Source organism: Narcine bancroftii, chromosome 14 (assembly GCF_036971445.1).
Source record: "Narcine bancroftii isolate sNarBan1 chromosome 14, sNarBan1.hap1, whole genome shotgun sequence".
Taxonomy (NCBI): Eukaryota; Metazoa; Chordata; class Chondrichthyes; order Torpediniformes; family Narcinidae; genus Narcine; species Narcine bancroftii.
In genome coordinates, this window is record NC_091482.1 from 26,984,181 (window position 1) to 27,002,470 (window position 18,290).

At 40.5% G+C, this 18,290-nt stretch overlaps 1 protein-coding gene across 8 annotated transcripts in view; it reads left to right on the forward strand.

Annotated features, from left to right (window-relative positions):
- LOC138749722 (septin-4-like) overlaps positions 1 to 18,290 on the forward strand; it is a 98,840-nt gene that overhangs the window by 66,819 nt on the left and 13,731 nt on the right. For 7 of the 8 annotated variants that reach the window (XM_069911484.1, XM_069911486.1, XM_069911487.1 and 4 more), the window contains 3 exons: positions 2,877 to 2,978; positions 8,569 to 8,665; positions 9,444 to 9,606. In XM_069911484.1, the coding sequence (XP_069767585.1) occupies positions 2,877 to 2,978; positions 8,569 to 8,665; positions 9,444 to 9,606 (362 nt within the window). Of the gene's footprint in view, positions 1 to 2,876; positions 2,979 to 8,568; positions 8,666 to 9,443; positions 9,607 to 12,534; positions 12,658 to 18,290 lie in introns of all 8 variants that reach the window. The other variant, XR_011348844.1, reaches the window with a different exon arrangement.

An 18,290-nucleotide genomic window follows, 5' to 3' on the forward strand; every position in this document is an offset into this window, starting at 1 on the left:
TCTGGTTATGGGCAGCTGGGGAGAGGGGCCATGTCAGGAGCTCTGGTGGCTGGGGCAACGGTTCACAGTTAGAGCCTCAGGAGTTCAGGTCGGGGTGGGGGGGGGGGGAGTCTGGACATCAGGAGCTCAGATGGGCTGCTGGTTGAGGCGAGGGTTTGCGGTTGGGGCGTCGAGAGCTTGAGTGGGCAGGCGGTCAGGGCATCTGGAGCTTGGGCAGGCAGGTGGTCAGAGCATTGGGAACTCAGATGTACATGCAGTCAGGGCCAAATATTGGGAGGGGTTGACTTTTATATGGGTCATATTGAAAACACTATTTTAGAGCCAAAAAGAGGATGTCGACTATTATATGAGCATATATGATACATGAGCTTTTGAATGGCATTGCCCAGTGCCCCCAACAATGAGAGAAAGAGAAGCAAAAGGGAGTCCCTTCACAGGCACAGAGTGTCAGTGGATTCCCATCCAGCACTCCTGAAGTCACTGTCCTTCAGACCAGTGGCACCCCAGCTCCAGATCCAAACCTCAACATGATCAGGAGGCCTTCAGCATCCAAGGCCCTTTGGGAGCCCTTCTTGACCTCGACACCCTGTGGAACCCCAGTTCCAATATCCCGTTCCCATGAGCCAGTCTCCAGCAGCCTGCAACCTGTGTGAGTCCTTCAGCCGCTAAGCCCCTTGCTGGTCTACTGCTGTGGTCACCTTCCCTGTAGGGTCATCTCCCATGATCCTCCTTCTTAAAAGGGTCGGTGGGATGGGGTGTTCTCCCTATTTCTCTGCACTGGTCTGCTGCTTCCCTGGTGTCTGCTGAGGCACCGCCACTTTGGGCGCAGACGTCTGAGGCTGAATGATTAAATAAAAAAACCAGTGAAGCCTATATGAAAGCTGCGGGGTCTGGGTAGCAGGGCCCTGCAGAGCACTGCTGTATCTCTCCTCCCTGCTCTCCCAGGTCTGCATCAGCATCAGGGTCGCTGTTACAGCAGCTCTGGCAGGGATACCAATTTTTAAATTTTGGCCCATCAAGTCTGCACTAGCTCATTCGGTCCAATGTCCTTGAAGACCACCTAATATTCCTCTATTAACCAAGGACCGCCAAGTATGATTGTGTTTGCAGAAAATATATTGAAATAAACCTTCAAAACACATACAGGGGTGTAGTTAATGGGGTGTAAATTGGGCGGCACGGACTCAGGGCTGGATTGGCCTGTTACAGTGCTGCTGTACGTCTAAACAAATTTTTTTAAAAATGCAGTCTCTGTTTAGTTAACACAACGGAATGGCTTCTCCACCTCTTTAAAGTATCACTAGTCTGATGGACATTTGGTCACATGGTGAACCCTTTGGTTGGAAGCCACTGCTTTGGACTAAGTCCCACTCTAGAACTTGAACATGTCATTTTAGGTGATAGAGACCAAAACGTGACTGGCCATTTCTCTCAATGCATGCTGCCTCCATGAATGCTGTTCCTCCAGCTCTCTTTCTCACTCAATTTCTGGTGATATTTCAGTGTACTGAAGAGGGAGCCCTACATCACTTGTATTCGACTGTAACACCAAGAGTTGATGACCTCATCATTATTCTCCCTTTTGTAGCCACCAACAAAATAGTTGATGTAACATTTTTGCACTGAATTTAGTTGCTGCACTGACCTCTACCAGTAATTGTAATGTACTTCAAAGAAAGTGGTTGGAAGTGGTGTGTTCCTTGATCAGAATCAGGTTTATTGGATTGAATGTGAAATTTGTTGCTTTGCGACAGCAGTTAATGTCCACTGCAGGCGTAAAAGTGCAATAAATTACAGTTCCGTAAATACCATATTTAAAAATAAATAATTAGTGCAAAAAGAGAAAAAGAGAAAAAAAATGAGGAAGCGCCTATCAGTTCATCGTCTGCTCAGAGATACGATGGCGGAGGTGAAGAAGCTGTTTTTTGAACTGTTGGATGTTCATTTTCAGCCTCCTTCACCTCCTCCCTGATGATAACAATGAAAAAATGGCGTGGGAAACCCCCTCTGTATCTGCGTGTAAATTGTGATGTTCCTTGACAGTTTCCCTATTCCATATTTTTGCATAAACATTATTGCAACACATCACGATAAAGATTTTCACTGGTGAAAATTTAAAATTAGTTAAATCTACTATTAAGACTGGCTATAAAGCTTTGAAGTCAGCTTGACACAGTGAGACAGCGATAAGGTGAGTGTTGCGGTTGGCACAACGCTGCTTCAGCGCCAACAGCCTGGGTTCGAATCTGGCACTGTCTGTAAGGAGTGCGTACATCCTCCCCGTGATTGTCTGGGTTTCCTCTGGGTGCTTTGGTGTCCTCCCACATTCCAAAGACGTATGGGGTTAGTAGGTTAATTGCGCAGCGTGGTCTGGAAGGGCCTGTTACTGTGCTATGCCTCTAAATAAAGTTTAAAAAAAAACGTTTAAATGTTTGGTAAAATAGTCACTGCAGATCACGCATTATTTGTTCCCAAAGATGTTAGTTTGATGCCTTCAACTTGCTTCGGTGGGTCTATTTGGCTTCCGATAGCTCAGTGGGTTAGAGCACTGGTCTTGTAACCCAGGGATCGCAAGTTAGTTCCTCACTGGGGCCTTATTTCTGCGAGGGGCACTGGTCAAAGTGACGACTTCTGTCTTCCTTACGGTAGACAAAATTGAAGAATTTCATGTACGATACATTCTAAATTTAGTGTTGCATGGTAATAATAGAACCTTCACCTTTAACAATAAAATCAGAAGACAGGTACATTTTGGGTGAACATTGTGAGCTGGTTCATCTCTTATCAATACAGAATAAATCCCCTCCTTACTTTATTAGCGTATCCAATTCCTATCATGTCACCAATGTGACATTGCTCTAACCTTTCATTTACAGATCCGTGAAGAAATCAAATCCTACGAGATCAAAATCTATCAATTCCCAGACTGTGACTCTGATGAGGACGAGGAATTTAAGCAGCAGGATCAGGAATTGAAGGTGACCAAGAGCTGTGGTGTAATATGACAAATTTTTATGCGATCTTATCAATACTCTGCAATGAGGGATAAATATGGACACATCAGGCATGAAAGGGGCTATAAATCTCTTTGCATTTAATGCTACCATGCACCAGATGTGTCGATCTATCCTATCACACAACCTGCGCTCATGATATTTTCATTTAAATGATGAACTCCCTGCCGATTCTCCTCCAGGCCTGCCCAACCTAAATAAGCACTGCTCTCATGCTCTCCCTGGTTTTTCTAAAATTAAAACCAAAAATGCTGGAGAGATTGAGCAGCTCAGCAGGCTGCATCTGTGGGAAGAGAAAGACCCTTCATCAGAAATGGGATGGAGGTGATAAAAGCTTGTTGATCTGAAGGTGGGTAGGAGAGGAGCGAGAATTTGTCTTGAGGGGAAGCTGGGGTGACCGGGGATTGAGCTAAGTCAAGGTTGCCAGGTCAGTGAATGAATGGGGGCAGATAGAGGGTGAGAACATTGACCAAGACCACAGATGAAAGAATGTAGAAGCTGTGAAGTGTGGACCAAGAAGGCAGGTTAGGCTGCATGTCCTTCACTTCCAGAGAGAAAAATGGGGTGGGGTGGTGGGAACCCCAATTGCCTGTCAACATCACAGATGGATGATTAATACAGACAAATATTAAGTCATCTGTAACTCTAAGGCTCAAAATTAAATTCGGTTTAAGGAATTTTATGAACAATTATACCAAACTGAGAACGAGGGGAAAAATGATAAAATAGAAGAGTTTTTAGCTAAAATTGAACTGCTGAGATTGCAAGAAGAGGAACAAAACAAACTGATAAAACCATTTGAAATAGAGGAAGTACAGGATATATTAAAAAAAACCTGCCGAACAATAAAACACCAGGAGAGGATGGGTTTCCAATAGAATTCTATAAAACATTTAAAGAGTTATTAATTCCTCCTCTCCTGGAAGTAATGAACCAGATAGAAGAAACACAAAACTTGCCAGATTCATGTAAGACAGCAATAATTACAGTAATACCAAAGACGAAAGGATCCATTAACACCAGCATCATATAGACCAATATCTCTATTTAACTCAGATTATAAGATAATAGCTAAACTATTAGCAGATTGGCCAACTGTGTACCAAAAATAGTAAAACAAGATCAAACTGGATTTATTAAGAAAAGATGGACAGCAGATAATGTCTGTAAACTTATTAATCTAATTCATGCAGTTCAAGGAATTAAGAAACCAACAGTGGCTGTTGCTTTAGATGCAGAAAAAGCCTTTGACAGAGTAGAGTGGAACTATTTATTTAAAGTATTACAGAGGTTCAATCAACCAGAAAAATATATTAATTGGATTAAAGCATTATATAATGGACCGTTGGCGAAGGTAACAGTAAATGGATATGTATCGAGCCAATTTAAATTAAGTAGGTCAACTAGACAGGGATGTTCATTATCAACCAAGGTGGTTTGCAGTTACCAAACTTTAAAAATTATTATAGAGCAGCACAATTGAGGTATTTATCAGACTTTTACCAGACAAGGGAAAAACCAGACTGGACTAAGATAGAACTAGATAAAATAGGGGAGAAGGTACCGGAACACATACTTTATAAGTGGGATGAAAAACTGGTGCAATATAAAAGCTCACCAGTATTGCATCATTAACTTAATATATGGAAGAAGATCCACTTAGAAAGGGAAAAAATGAATTACCAAATACCAAAATTGTTATTGCCACAATACCCATTAATCCCTTTTACAATAGATAACCTTTCGAGAATGGGAGAGAAAAGGAATCAAAAGAATAGAAAATTGTTTTTTTGGGAAATAATTTATTAACATTTGAACAGTTGAAGTACAAATATGGAATAACTCATGGTACAATGTTTGCATATCATCAATTGAAAGCTTATTTAAAGGATAAATTGGGAAACAGATTGAGATTACCAGAAGGAAGCAGCTTTGAATATGTGATTACAGACACAATGATAATTAAAAGATTTATAACTATCATGTATATTAAGCTGCAAGATAAAGAACATGATGAAATAAGCTATAAACCTAAACAAAAGTTGGAAAAGGATTTAAACATAAAGATAAAAATGAAGTATGGGAAAAGTTATATTTTGGAACTATGAAGAATACAATAAACACAAGGTTACGCATGATACAGTATAATTGGTTACACAGGTTATATATCACGCCTCAAAAGTTAAAAGAATGGGATCCAACATTATCAGATAGATGTTTTCGCTGTAAGAAGGAAGTGGGAACAACAATACATGCAATTTGGGCATGTACGAAAGTGAATACGTTTTGGGAAGATCTAAATCATATATTAAATAAAATCACAAAAAATAACATACCAAAAAATCCAGAGATCTTTCTTTTCAGTAACATAAGAAGAAATGAATTAGGCCTCAAATTAGATAAAGTGCAAAAAAGATTCATTATGATAGCCTTAGCAGGAGCAAAAGAAATGAATAATGTTAACTTGGAAAATGGAAGAGAGCCTGAGAATACAGCAATGGTACATGGAAATGAATAAATGTATTCCATTGGAAAAACTAACATATAATTAAAAAAAATAAAGTCACATTATTTGAACAAATTTGGGAACCATACATGGAACATGACAGAGAGAGCTTGCCTCGAACCTCCACCCCCTAAAATGATAAGAAGACAAAACGATTTGATTCAGTGTGTAAAAACAGATGATGCATTTTTCTTGTTTATTTTTCATTGTTTTATGGTTTTATTGTGTTGTATACGTTGAATATTTATTGGTCTTGGAGGGGGGTGGGAAGAGGGGAGGGAGGGTAGGGGGGAAATAAAGGGAGAAAATGCCACTGTGTATATTTAATGAGAAACATTTGTATATATTTTGGTTGATATGGTTCATAGTGTGAAAAATAAAAAATTATTTAAAAAAAATAAATTCGGAAGGCTGAAAGTTGTCCACACACTGACCAGGATGTCTTCCTAAGCTCTTTCCATCTGCCTCCATTTCATTCCTATCCCTCGAAGCCATTCCTATCCATCAACCTCTCCAACTACCTTAAATGGTGTAAATGTGCCTGCTTCTGCTAATTCCTCTGGCAGCTTATTTCCTGAATGCACCACCATCTGTGTAGAGAAACCTTCCCAGGTCCCTTTGAAATCTCAACTCAACGAAAGGTTGTTAGCGCAATGGCTTTAGAGCGCCAGTGATTGGGACTAGGGTTCGAATCCCACACTGCCTGTTTGTACGTTCTATCCATGTCTGCATGGGTTTTCCTGGGGAGGATCCTGGGGTGTAGGTTAATTGGGTGTAAATTGACTCGTGGGTCAAAATTGTCTTTTTCCATGCTGTATGTCTACATTTTTTTAAAAATCAACCTATGCTTTCTACTTATAGGCTCTCCTCCCCTGATTAAAAGATTGTGTCCATCCACCTGATCTGTACCCCCTCATGATTTTATAAACCTCTAGAACAGGGTTTCCAAAACTTGTTTCTTTCCACTCACATACCACCTTAAGTAATCCCTATGCCATAAGTGCTCTGTGATTAGAGGGGGATTGCTTAAGGTGGTGTGTGGGTGGGAAAGAAAGGTTGAGAATTGCTGCCCAATTGTTAATGAAATATTTTGCTTGAGAAAAATTGTCATTGGCCCGCTTCCTTTGGTGTTATGAAACTGTGCACTTAACGAGTCATTTAGGTACGATTAAAACAGTGGTTTTCAAACTTTTTCTTTCCACCCACATACCACCCAACTTAAGCAATCCCTTACTAATCACAGAGCACCTATGGTATTTCTTTTTTTTTTTTCTTTTTTTTTCTTTGGCTTGGCTTCGCGGACGAAGATTTATGGAGGGGGTAAAAAGTCCAGTCAGCTGCAGGCTCGTTTGTGGCTGACCAGTCCGATGCGGGACAGGCAGACACGATTGCAGCGGTTGCAAGGGAAAATTGGTTGGTTGGGGTTGGGTGTTGGGTTTTTCCTCCTTTGCCTTTTGTCAGTGAGGTGGGCTCTGCGGTCTTCTTCAAAGGAGGCTGCTGCCCGCCAAACTGTGAGGCGCCAAGATGCACGGTTTGAGGCGTTATCAGCCCACTGGCGGTGGTCAATGTGGCAGGCACCAAGAGATTTCTTTAGGCAGTCCTTGTACCTTTTCTTTGGTGCACCTCTGTCACGGTGGCCAGTGGAGAGCTCGCCATATAATACGATCTTGGGAAGGCGATGGTCCTCCATTCTGGAGACGTGACCCATCCAGCGCAGCTGGATCTTCAGCAGCGTGGACTCGATGCTGTCGACCTCTGCCATCTCGAGTACCTCGACGTTAGGGGTGTGAGCGCTCCAATGGATGTTGAGGATGGAGCGGAGACAACGCTGGTGGAAGCGTTCTAGGAGCCGTAGGTGGTGCCGGTAGAGGACCCATGATTCGGAGCCGAACAGGAGTGTGGGTATGACAACGGCTCTGTATACGCTTATCTTTGTGAGGTTTTTCAGTTGGTTGTTTTTCCAGACTCTTTTGTGTAGTCTTCCAAAGGCGCTATTTGCCTTGGCGAGTCTGTTGTCTATCTCATTGTCGATCCTTGCATCTGATGAAATGGTGCAGCCGAGATAGGTAAACTGGTTGACCGTTTTGAGTTTTGTGTGCCCGATGGAGATGTGGGGGGGCTGGTAGTCATGGTGGGGAGCTGGCTGATGGAGGACCTCAGTTTTCTTCAGGCTGGTATAAGGAATACTTAAAGTGGTATGTGAGTGGAAAGAGAAAAGTTTGGGAAACCCTGCTCTAGAAGGTCATCCCCAAGTTTTCTTTGCTGCAGGGATAACAGTTGCAGCCTCTCAGCATCCTCTCTAATTACAGGCATGGCTTCAATAGAATTCCATTGAGCATCACTTTGAGAAGACGTGACCTCATGAAAGATGCTCTATAAATGTGTCTTATTTTTAAAATACTTTATTGAAAAAATGTCCATACATGTAGTAATCAAAGGTTTAATATAATAATACTTGTTCCAGAAATAAACATTAAAAATTACATACATTATGGTATTTACCCCACCCCCAACCCCCCTCCCTCAAAATAACCAATATATAAGTATAATATAGTCATATAAAAAAGAGAAAAAGAAAAAAGAATTTTCAAGATCGCACATAGGCATGCCACCTAGCACACTCATTTAAAATATTCATGAACATAATTCAGAGGAGAAATGCAAGTCCTTACCTGCAGACGATGCCTGTCATTCAAGGTAGATTCTGGGTGAAGATCCTGCCAGAACATGTTTCAGTTTTCAGGAGTGGGTGGGTTCAGAGCTCCACATTCCCAGCTGAAAACCTCACCCCTACAAAAATTGGCGTCACTCTTTTTGTTGACTGAGAATTTGTAATACATTTGTCGTCTTCGTGTGACTTTTCCTGCAGCCTGAGCCCAGTTCCCATCCAAAGGATCCTCGATGCTTGGCGTTTGGTTTATCTTAAACTTGATCCTTCCCTCAGTTTTACTTGCTGCTCATTTACCAGTGCTGTAGGTTCCATCTTTGAACAGGTAGCATCACCTTTAATTAATGCACCTTCACCTGGCCTCTGATTACTTACTCCAGGATAGCGTCCCCTTCACCGTGATTGGTAGCAACACTGTGGTTGAAGCCAAAGGAAGGCGGGTTCGAGGGCGAATGTATCCCTGGGGAATTGTGGAAGGTAATGCACAATTGTAGTCTTTTCTATTACTCCTTGAATCTTGGCACTGCCTTGCCCTGTTGGTCTAAAGGTTGTGGGAAGGGAGGTTTTCCCAAATCGATATCTCTGGCGTCAAAGTGTATACAGCTTCAAATTTTGCATTTCCAAATTGGATATGAGCTGTTTCTGAAAACAATGTCATAAAACTCTTCCTCTTTAAAACAAGAAGTCTGATTTGGGGGGGTAAATTGAATGCAAAGCTGTAGATTTTTTTCTCTGCACCTTCAGTATTTACAGATTAATATGGAGGTGGCAGAGTTTCTGGCAACACCATGTTGCCAATCTAAGAAAGATCATTGCGATGAGCACACAGTGTAATTCGAATCCTGGAATCTCGAGCCACCACATTCTGAAATCTTTAATCCAGACCAAAACCACAATGGGGAGCAGCGAGTGGGGGACCCACGGAAGTCTCCTTGACGAAAGGAGGAAAACTTGAATGTCGAAGAGACTTCTCAGTGGAATAGTAAACTGGAGGTGTACAAAAAACTGCAAGTGCTGGTGTGGATGAGGGGTTTCCGCAATGATTATTCAACACCCCCAATATTGACTTTTCTTTATCTCCCACTGATGCTGTTTGACTCACTGAGTTCCTCCAGCGGGACATATAAGCTTCAGATTCCAGAATTTGCATTCTCCTGTATGCCTCCGAGGTTAATTCGCTCTTCGTGAAGTGCTTTGGAGCACGTTGAGTTTTTTTTAAGAAGAGGCTGTTAACCACATTCTTGTCTCCCTCTAGTGGAGAACCCAGCTCACTGTGACTTTGTGAAGCTACGAAACATGTTGATTCGAACACACATGCAGGACCTGAAGGATGTGACCCGTGATGTGCACTATGAAAACTACCGAGCACACTGCATCCAAAGCATGACCAGGAAGGTTGTGAAAGAGAGGAACAGGAAGTAAGTGGAGTCATTTCTGGCTGGTTAAAATTACTATGCGGACATGTGCGTGCACATGCATGAGATTTAGTAAATGCAGAGGGGGTAAGTTCAATACGTCAAGGCAAGGTTTGAAAGTAAGTTCAACAAATTTGATCATCCACCTTGGATGTTGCTGGATTAGCAGACTTTCCAGTCTATTGTATATTCTAGTCCTGTTTTTATTTTTTTTTTGCATGTTACACAGAATTATAATGTTTCCCAGTGAACTCAGAATTTAAAGGAAGTGACAAGATTGATAATATTCTGGTCCATGGCTGCAGCCACAAAACTACCCCATTTCCAGAGCCCCACATGCTCTAGATCCCAACCCCTGCTCAGGCCATGCACTCCGATCCCTGGCCCCAGCTGCACACCCTGCTTGCATTCCAGACCTCCAACCCCAGCTAAAGAATGTGTCAGTTGCTGGACCATCAGAATTTCTGAACAATCATTGAATGGATTGTCGAAAGTTTACTGCACCTGCTGAGGAAGAAAACTGATAGTTCTTACAAAAAAATATATTATCCTTCTATTTGCCATAACTATCGGGACTGGCAGAGTTTCACCTTTCTGTTGAATATGGGTTGGACAATGCTTTGTCCTGTGCCTCGATCTGTTTGCATGATTCCAGTGATTGGAACACATTTCCACAAAGGCAGATCTGTCACTGTTACTCCCCCCACCCCCCCCCCCCCCCACACCTCCATCCTGCAGTCTAATGAAATAAAATGGCCATTCATTGGTGCTTGCTTTGGGCTTGATAATAGCCCTTGGAGTCGCGGCAAAAGCAAGACTGTGGTGGTGTCTGGACACTGGTTATTCACGTCGGAAATTTGTTTTTATCTCACCAAGAGGTCCATAATGTTAGTAGGTGAAAGGAAGAGATTGTTTTTCTCACACTTTCCATCAGGTAGCAGTTGCACTGCTGAGGTCAAGGACAAAATGTTGTAAGTGAGCACAAGGAACAGAATTATTTATCCAAGCCTGGACTTTGAGAACTACAGTATCCAACCAGTGAATTATGACTGTGAGAGAAGTCATTGACTCAAAGAAACTTGTATCATTTCTGCCTTTCTAAAACTGCTGCAGAATTATCTTAAAAGGTCCAAATTCTCACCTCCCATTTCTATAGACTCCAAGGAATTCCAAACATTGTCATTTCTACTTTTGCAGACAGGTTATTGGGGAAAATAGTTTTCATGTGGCATTTAGGTTATTGTTAAGAGAATAAAGATGTCAAATCAGACGCTTGGCCCCTCACCTGTGCTCCATCATTCAATAAGATCAAAGCTAATCGTTTACCCAACTCTTATAATAATTCCATTAAGATTTTAAAGCCTTGAATGCCTGGCCCTTGTTTGAGGCTGTGATCTCTGATTCAAGACATCTACACGGTGAAGCTCTGGAAGAATTTTGTATATTTGAAAGAGCACTACGCCCCCCCCACCCCACCACTCCCCCCCCCACCCCCCCCCAGGAGTGCGTGCTCAGCCCACTGCTGTTCACTCTGTTGACTCATGACTGTGCTGCTAAATGCAGTTCGGACCACATCAAGTTCATGGCCGTGGTGGGCCTTATTAGTACAAATGATGAATCGGCCTACAGAGATGAGGTGCAATCACTAAAGCCAACAACCTGTAACAAAAGAGATGGTTGTCGACTTCAGGAGGCCCCGGGGGATCACTCTCTGCTGAATATTGACGGCTTGACCGTTGAGGTCGTCAAGAGTATCAAGTTCCCTGGAGTGCACTTGGCGGAGAATCTCATCAGGCCCCATAGCCAAGAAAGCCCAGCAGCGCCTCTACTTCCTGCGAAGGCTGAGGAAAGTTCATCTCCCACCCTCCATCCTCACTACATTCTATAGAGGATGTATTGAGAGCATCCTGTGCAACTGCATCACCACCTGGTTTGAAAGCTGTATCACCTTAGACCGTAAAACGCTGCAAATGATAGTGAAGTCCGTGGAAAAAATTAATGGGGTCTTTCTTCCTACCATGACAGATATCTGCAATACATGATGCATGTGGAAAGCAATAAGCATTGTGAAGGACTCCACACACACCTCATGTAAACTCTTCTCCCTTCTTCCATCTGGTAGGAGGTACTGTTGCACCAGGTCCAGATTGGGCAACAGTTTTTTCCCCAGAACATTTGTGGATAGTGTACCATGGACTTTTACTGTATACATCTAAATATTTTATTAAGTTTAACTTCTATTTTAACATATTTATATAAATCTGCTCCGTGGTCCTGAAGAACACTATCTCGTCTTTACCATGTGATGCATGGATTGAATGGCAAATAAAGGTGACCTGACGTGATCTGTTCTTTTAAGTTCAGGAGGTTACAGGCAGACTGTTGTGATAATCATGAAATATCAGGAATCAATCTGGTGAACTTGTAATATAGAGTGCATCGATGCAAAATTGTGAGGCCATCATAATGGAATGTTCCAGATGTAGTCTTATGAGGGATTCATGTGATTGGGACAAAACATCCTTGTTCTTCTCAAATCCTATTGGAATAAAGCTCTTTCTCTTCTAAATGGCTTGCTTTCTCAGTGGCATTTATCGTAGAGTTGCCATATGGGATTGAGACACAGTTAAATTCAAATCAATTAGCTTAGTTGATCTAAAAAGGGCAATTATAGGATTTATGTATCAAATTCACTGAAAACTAAAGTATGAAAGATATCTTCACAAAAAATGGAAAGAGTACAAGCTCCAAAGAGATGAGATCTGAGGCTTGAATTAAGTCTATCATTCAGTGTTCATCTTACAAAATAGTGAGCATCTCAAGCCTCAAATAATTCTCCACCTCTCCCAAGGTCTTGCTCTGAATGATATCCTCAGTAATCTTTGTATGTGGTCATCTGCATGAAGATAATGACTATAATTCCTCTACTAGGAATGGCATAACTGAACCAAGGCTGCTTCCAAGGGCCTGACCCTAAAATCCATTGGAGCTCCAGCAGATATGGCAGCAACTGTAATATTGCCCAAGGAAAGAAGCTACATGCCTTCAGTCAAGGCAAGTTGTTATTTTGCGGAAGGGCAAAGCAATTCTTGATTTTTGTGAAGAAAAGATAGAGAAACAATCCATTACCGAGGACCTGGTTATCTTTTCAAAGCTGATTGCAGGATATTCGGTTGTCCCATGTGACCCTGAATATTGAACTTGCTGCTCTGTAGTCAGTATGTTGTAAATCTCTTTGAAGTTTCCCCAGTGCGTGAAGGAGAATTCAATGCTGAAGACTCCTCTTTTTCACTATTGCTTGAGTTTACCTCTCTTTTGGGATCCAGAGATAAACAAATTGCCTAATTGTCCCAAAAGGCTTCTGTTCCTGGATGTTACAAGGACACACCATATTAGATTATGAATGCTAACAATTACAGGGCACTGTTCTAAGAGGACCTCTCACCAGATGGGCAAGGCTCCACCCCTTAGTATGTGGTGAGGTATTCTCATTCAGTATATGGACCCTGTACACATTTGCTGTCACTTTTTTGATATTTAAAAAATCATAATAAAATGTCAAGCTGCCAGAATGAACAGATGTCATTTAATTTTATTTCCAGAACGATGAGTTGTTGCATTGGCAGAAAGGGTTGGGCAGAGGCCACTTTCTAACAAGTGTGCAGCAACAAGAGTATCGGGATTTGTATCTGGCCACACAAGTTGAGAGGGGAGTTGCCAAACAAATGGGGTCTTTAGCTCCCAGCTTATGTTGGAGAAGCTGGGCTGTTCTCATTGGAACAAAAGAAATACAGGAAGATTTGACTGTGGAACATGAGGCTCTGGTTAATTAAAATAATAGACATAGAACCACAGAACATTGTAGCAGACAGACTAAGAGTTTTCCTACAAGATTCCCATCATATGATGATTAATTACCGAGTTATTTTTGGTTATTTCTCAACTTTCTTTTGGGGATAGAGGGCTTTAGAGGTTAAGGGTTGGGATGTTGGGAAAAGAGGGATTAGTACAAGGGGTTGGGGAGGTGTAAGGGGAGGGTTCTTTTTTCTTCTTTCTTTTTCTTATTATGTTAGCCATGTTTGTTTTTTTTTTTTTTTTATTTTTTTTTTCACACCATAAATCACATTAGCCATGATATACACTTTTTCTTTTTCACACATATACAGTGACTTTTTCTCCCCCCCCCCTCCCTCCTCCCAAGCCACCCCCCCACCCCCCCCCCCCTCATCCATTTTAGGTATACAATCTAGGTTGCATTAAGCCAGTCAGACAATGTTGTCATTCAATAAAAATACACCAGAAATTCTACTGAGTCCATTCTTTTCTTTCTTTCTCCTTCCATCAACTTAGGTAATGTTTGTCCCCGGTAGGTTTTCGCTATTGTATTTAATGTAAGGCTCCCATACTTGTTCGAATATTTCAATGTTATTTCTTAAACTATATGTTATTTTTTCTAATGGAATACATTTATTCATTTCTATATACCATAGTTGTATTTTCAAATTATCTTCCAATTTCCAGGTTGATATAATACATTTTTTTGCTATGGCTAGGGCTATCTTAACAAATCTTTTTTGTGCATCCTCCAAATCAATTCCAAATTCTTTGTTTGTTATGTTACTTAGGAGAAAGATCTCTGGATTCTTTGGTATATTGTTTTCTGTTATTTTATTTAATATCTGACTGAGATCATCCCAAAATTTTTCTACTCTCTCACATGTCCAGATTGCATGAATTGTTGTTCCCATTTCTTTTTTACATCGAAAACATCTATCAGATACTGTTGGGTCCCATTCATTTAACTTTTGCGGTGTAATGTATAGTCTGTGTAACCAATTATATTGTATCATACGTAGCCTCGTATTTATTGTATTTCTCATCGTTCCAGAACATAATTTCTCCCATGTTTCCTTTTTTATCTTTATATTTAAATCTTGTTCCCATTTTTGTTTAGTTTTACCATTTGTTTCCTCATTCTCCTTTTCTTGCAGTTTAATATACATATTTGTTATAAATCTTTTGATTAACATTGTATCTGTAATCACATATTCAAGGTTACTTCCCTCTGGTAAACTCAAATTGCTTCCTAATTTATCTTTCAAGTAGGATCTCAGTTGGTAATATGCCAGCGCTGTATCTCCAGTTATATTGTACTTATCTCTCATTTGTTCAAAGGATAAGAATCTACTTCCTGAAAAACAATTTTCTATTCTTTTAATCCCTTTTTCTCCCCATTTTCTAAAGGAAAGGTTGTCTATTGTAAAAGGGAGTAGTTTATTTTGCGTCAATATTAGTTTTGGTAATTGATAATTTATTTTATTTCTTTCTACATGAATCTTCTTCCAAATATTGAGGAGATGATGTAATACTGGAGAAGTTCTATGTTGTACCAATTTTTCGTCCCATTTATATAATATGTGTTCAGGTATCTTTTCCCCTATTTTATCTAATTCTAATCTCGTCCAGTCTGGTTTTTCCCTTGTTTGATAAAAATCTGATAGGTATCTTAATTGTGCGGCTCTATAATAATTTTTGAAGTTTGGAAATTGTAAGCCTCCTTGTTTATACCATTCTGTTAATTTATCTAGTGCTATCCTCGGTTTCCCCCCTCTCCATAAAAATTTCCTTATTATTTTCTTTAACTCTTTGAAGAATTTTTCTGTCAGTTGTATTGGCAATGCCTGAAATAAGTATAGTATCCTTGGAAAAATGTTCATTTTAATACAGTTTATCCTTCCTATCAGTGTTAGTGGTAGATCTTTCCAATGCTCTAAATCGTCCTGTAATTTTTTCATTAGTGGATTGTAATTGAGTTTATATAATTGGCCTAGATTTTTGTTTATTTGTACACCTAGGTATCTTATTGCCTGCATTTGCCATCTGAATGGAGATTCCTTCTTAAATTTTGTGAAATCCGCATTATTCATAGGCATTGCTTCACTTTTATTTACGTTTATCTTGTAACCCGACACTTCTCCATATTCCTTCAATTTCTTATATAATTCTTTTATTGATAGTTCTGGTTCTGTTAAATACACTATAACATCATCTGCAAATAGACTGATTTTATATTCCCTGTCTTTTATTTTTATTCCTTTTATATTATTATCTATTCTTATCAATTCTGCTAGTGGTTCTATAGCTAGTGCAAACAATAAAGGTGATAGTGGGCATCCCTGCCGCGTTGACCTGCTTAAGTTAAATTCCTTTGATACATGTCCATTTACTGTCACTTTCGCTAACGGTCCTTTATATAATGCTTTAATCCAATTAATATACTTCTCCGGTAAACTGAATTTTTGCAATACTTTGAACAAATAATTCCATTCTACTCTGTCGAAGGCCTTCTCTGCATCTAAAGCAACTGCTACTGTAGGTGCTTTATTCCCTTCTACTGCATGAATTAAGTTACAACAGACAATATTTGTAAATTTATTAGCCATGTTTGTTTTGAAGATGTACTTTGTCTAATTATCTTGTATGTTGTTAAATTTAAATAAAATATTCCAAAAAATAATTTATAAAAAAAAAAAAAAAAAAAATTCTCCTCCAAAATTAGAAGATGTAGGGTTATGTTTTGGGCAAGAGAGAGACAGGCAGACGGGGAATAAGATTTTATGCAGCAAAGCTCATGGCCTCCAATTAATGTCTGTGCTGGAAGTTTGATCAAACTGAATATGGACAAGAGGATAAACCTGCAAGGCTTTGGGTAAAGGTAGAGGACAAATATGGGGCTCTTGAGCCAAGTGGCCTCCTCCTTTTGTCACAATGACTCTACAAGGAGAAACTGAGTGTCTATCAACTGCCGTAGAATGTCCAAAGGGTGAACTGTAAATGCAAGTGTTTCAAAGCTTGTCACTAGATTCAGCCCCCTGGTTCGAAAGATACGCACATAGTCACAGTGCCAGCCTAACAAGCTTTTGGCTTCTGTGTTCATGGTGTGACCCTCAATTGTTACTATAAGGTGATCCAAGAAAACTGAGAGATAACAGACTTTATGCAAGGAAACGTAGTTCTGATTAAGGGTTTCATCCCTGAACCATTGATCCCACCTGACCATATGAGTGTTTCCAGCATTTTCTGCTTTTATATTTATAGTTCATCTGGTCACATTTTTTGATGCTAAATTCCATTAATTTGAGTATGAACCTATTATGTGTTTAAAAATAAATCAGGAAATAGTGCAGATAAAATCAATAAAATGCCAAAAATGCTTGAAGCACTGAGCAGATCAGACAGCATCTATGGAAAGAGAAAGGTCAGAAACAGTTCAACATATTCATTGTTTGCCCGACCTACTACAACAGACTAATCTACTGAATATCAATCCAGTTACAACAGACATAAATACCTTACAGATACAAGCCCACCTCACTGACAAAAGGCAAAGGAGGAAAAACCCAACACCCAACCCCAACCAACCAATTTTCCCCTGCAGCCGCTGCAACCGTGTCTGCCTGTCCCGCATCAGACTTGTCAGCCACAAACGAGCCTGCAGCTGACGTGGACTTTTACCCCCTCCATAAATCTTCGTCCGCGAAGCCAAGCCAAAGAAAGAAAATACCTTACAGATACAAGTTACTTCTCTGCACAGTACAGTAGACAAGACTATGATCGATGCAATCAACCCAGTGTTCAAGAATAACGTGCAGTTGTTCAGAGAACAGTAATTAAGCAAATCCTAATGATAGAGCAGACCCAGGTTTCTGCCGTCCAAGCTGTGGGATTAATCAGTAAATCAGTGGTCAGTTGGAAATGTGGCCGGGGAACTGTAACGATGTAATTGAGGTGCCATGCAATTACAGCTTCAAACTTTGTATGAACACTTTGAGGCAGTGTGATTAAGTATTGAGGCTGATCAAACCCAATGCTGCTTCTTTTCTTGCCTCACCTAAGAACTTGGATGTATTCAGGATTGTTCGTAGTTAGAATGGAAATGTATAAACTTAGCACATAACCACAGTTTTCCTCGGGGAAGCTGGAGACCATTGAGAAAATGGTGATGAGAAATAGCAACTCACTTAAGACATAATGACATTTCACATGACATCAGCCAGTCAGCAAAGTGATATTAGGTAAGTAGACACAATGTCTACTTATGGTTAGCACAACACTGTTACAGCACCAGTGAATGGAACCGGGATTCGAATCTCGCGCTGTCTGTAAGGAGTTGGTACAGTCTCCCCGTGTCTGCGTGGATTTTCTCTGGGGCCTCTGGTTTCCTCCCACTGTTTGAAGTATACTGGGGTGTATAGGGTATTTGGGTGGCACTGGCTTGTGGGCCAAAATGGCCTGTTACCGTGCTGAATGTCTAATTTTTTTTAAATGAAAATTTAATGTGTAAATGTACTAGGAATTGAAAAGTTAAATTAATTGCAACTCCAGGATTCTGCCAGGAGTGATTTTGTTTGGAGTTCATGTGGACATCAAGAAACCAGCTCATTTCTCTAAAATATGCTGATTTTTAAAAAAAATTCTGGAGATGTTCTTGGTTCAAACCTGTTGCTAAATTACTTGGTTGATTGAAAAGAGAAGCTGGAGTGGAGCAAAGATGGCTTGAGCTATATATGGATGGGATCTATGGGCATATTATGCTCTTACTTTGGACACTTACCTCCACACCAATAAGGTCAGCTCCATTACATTACAATAGTAAAATGACACAGTCAAATTCAGTGTGTGAACCA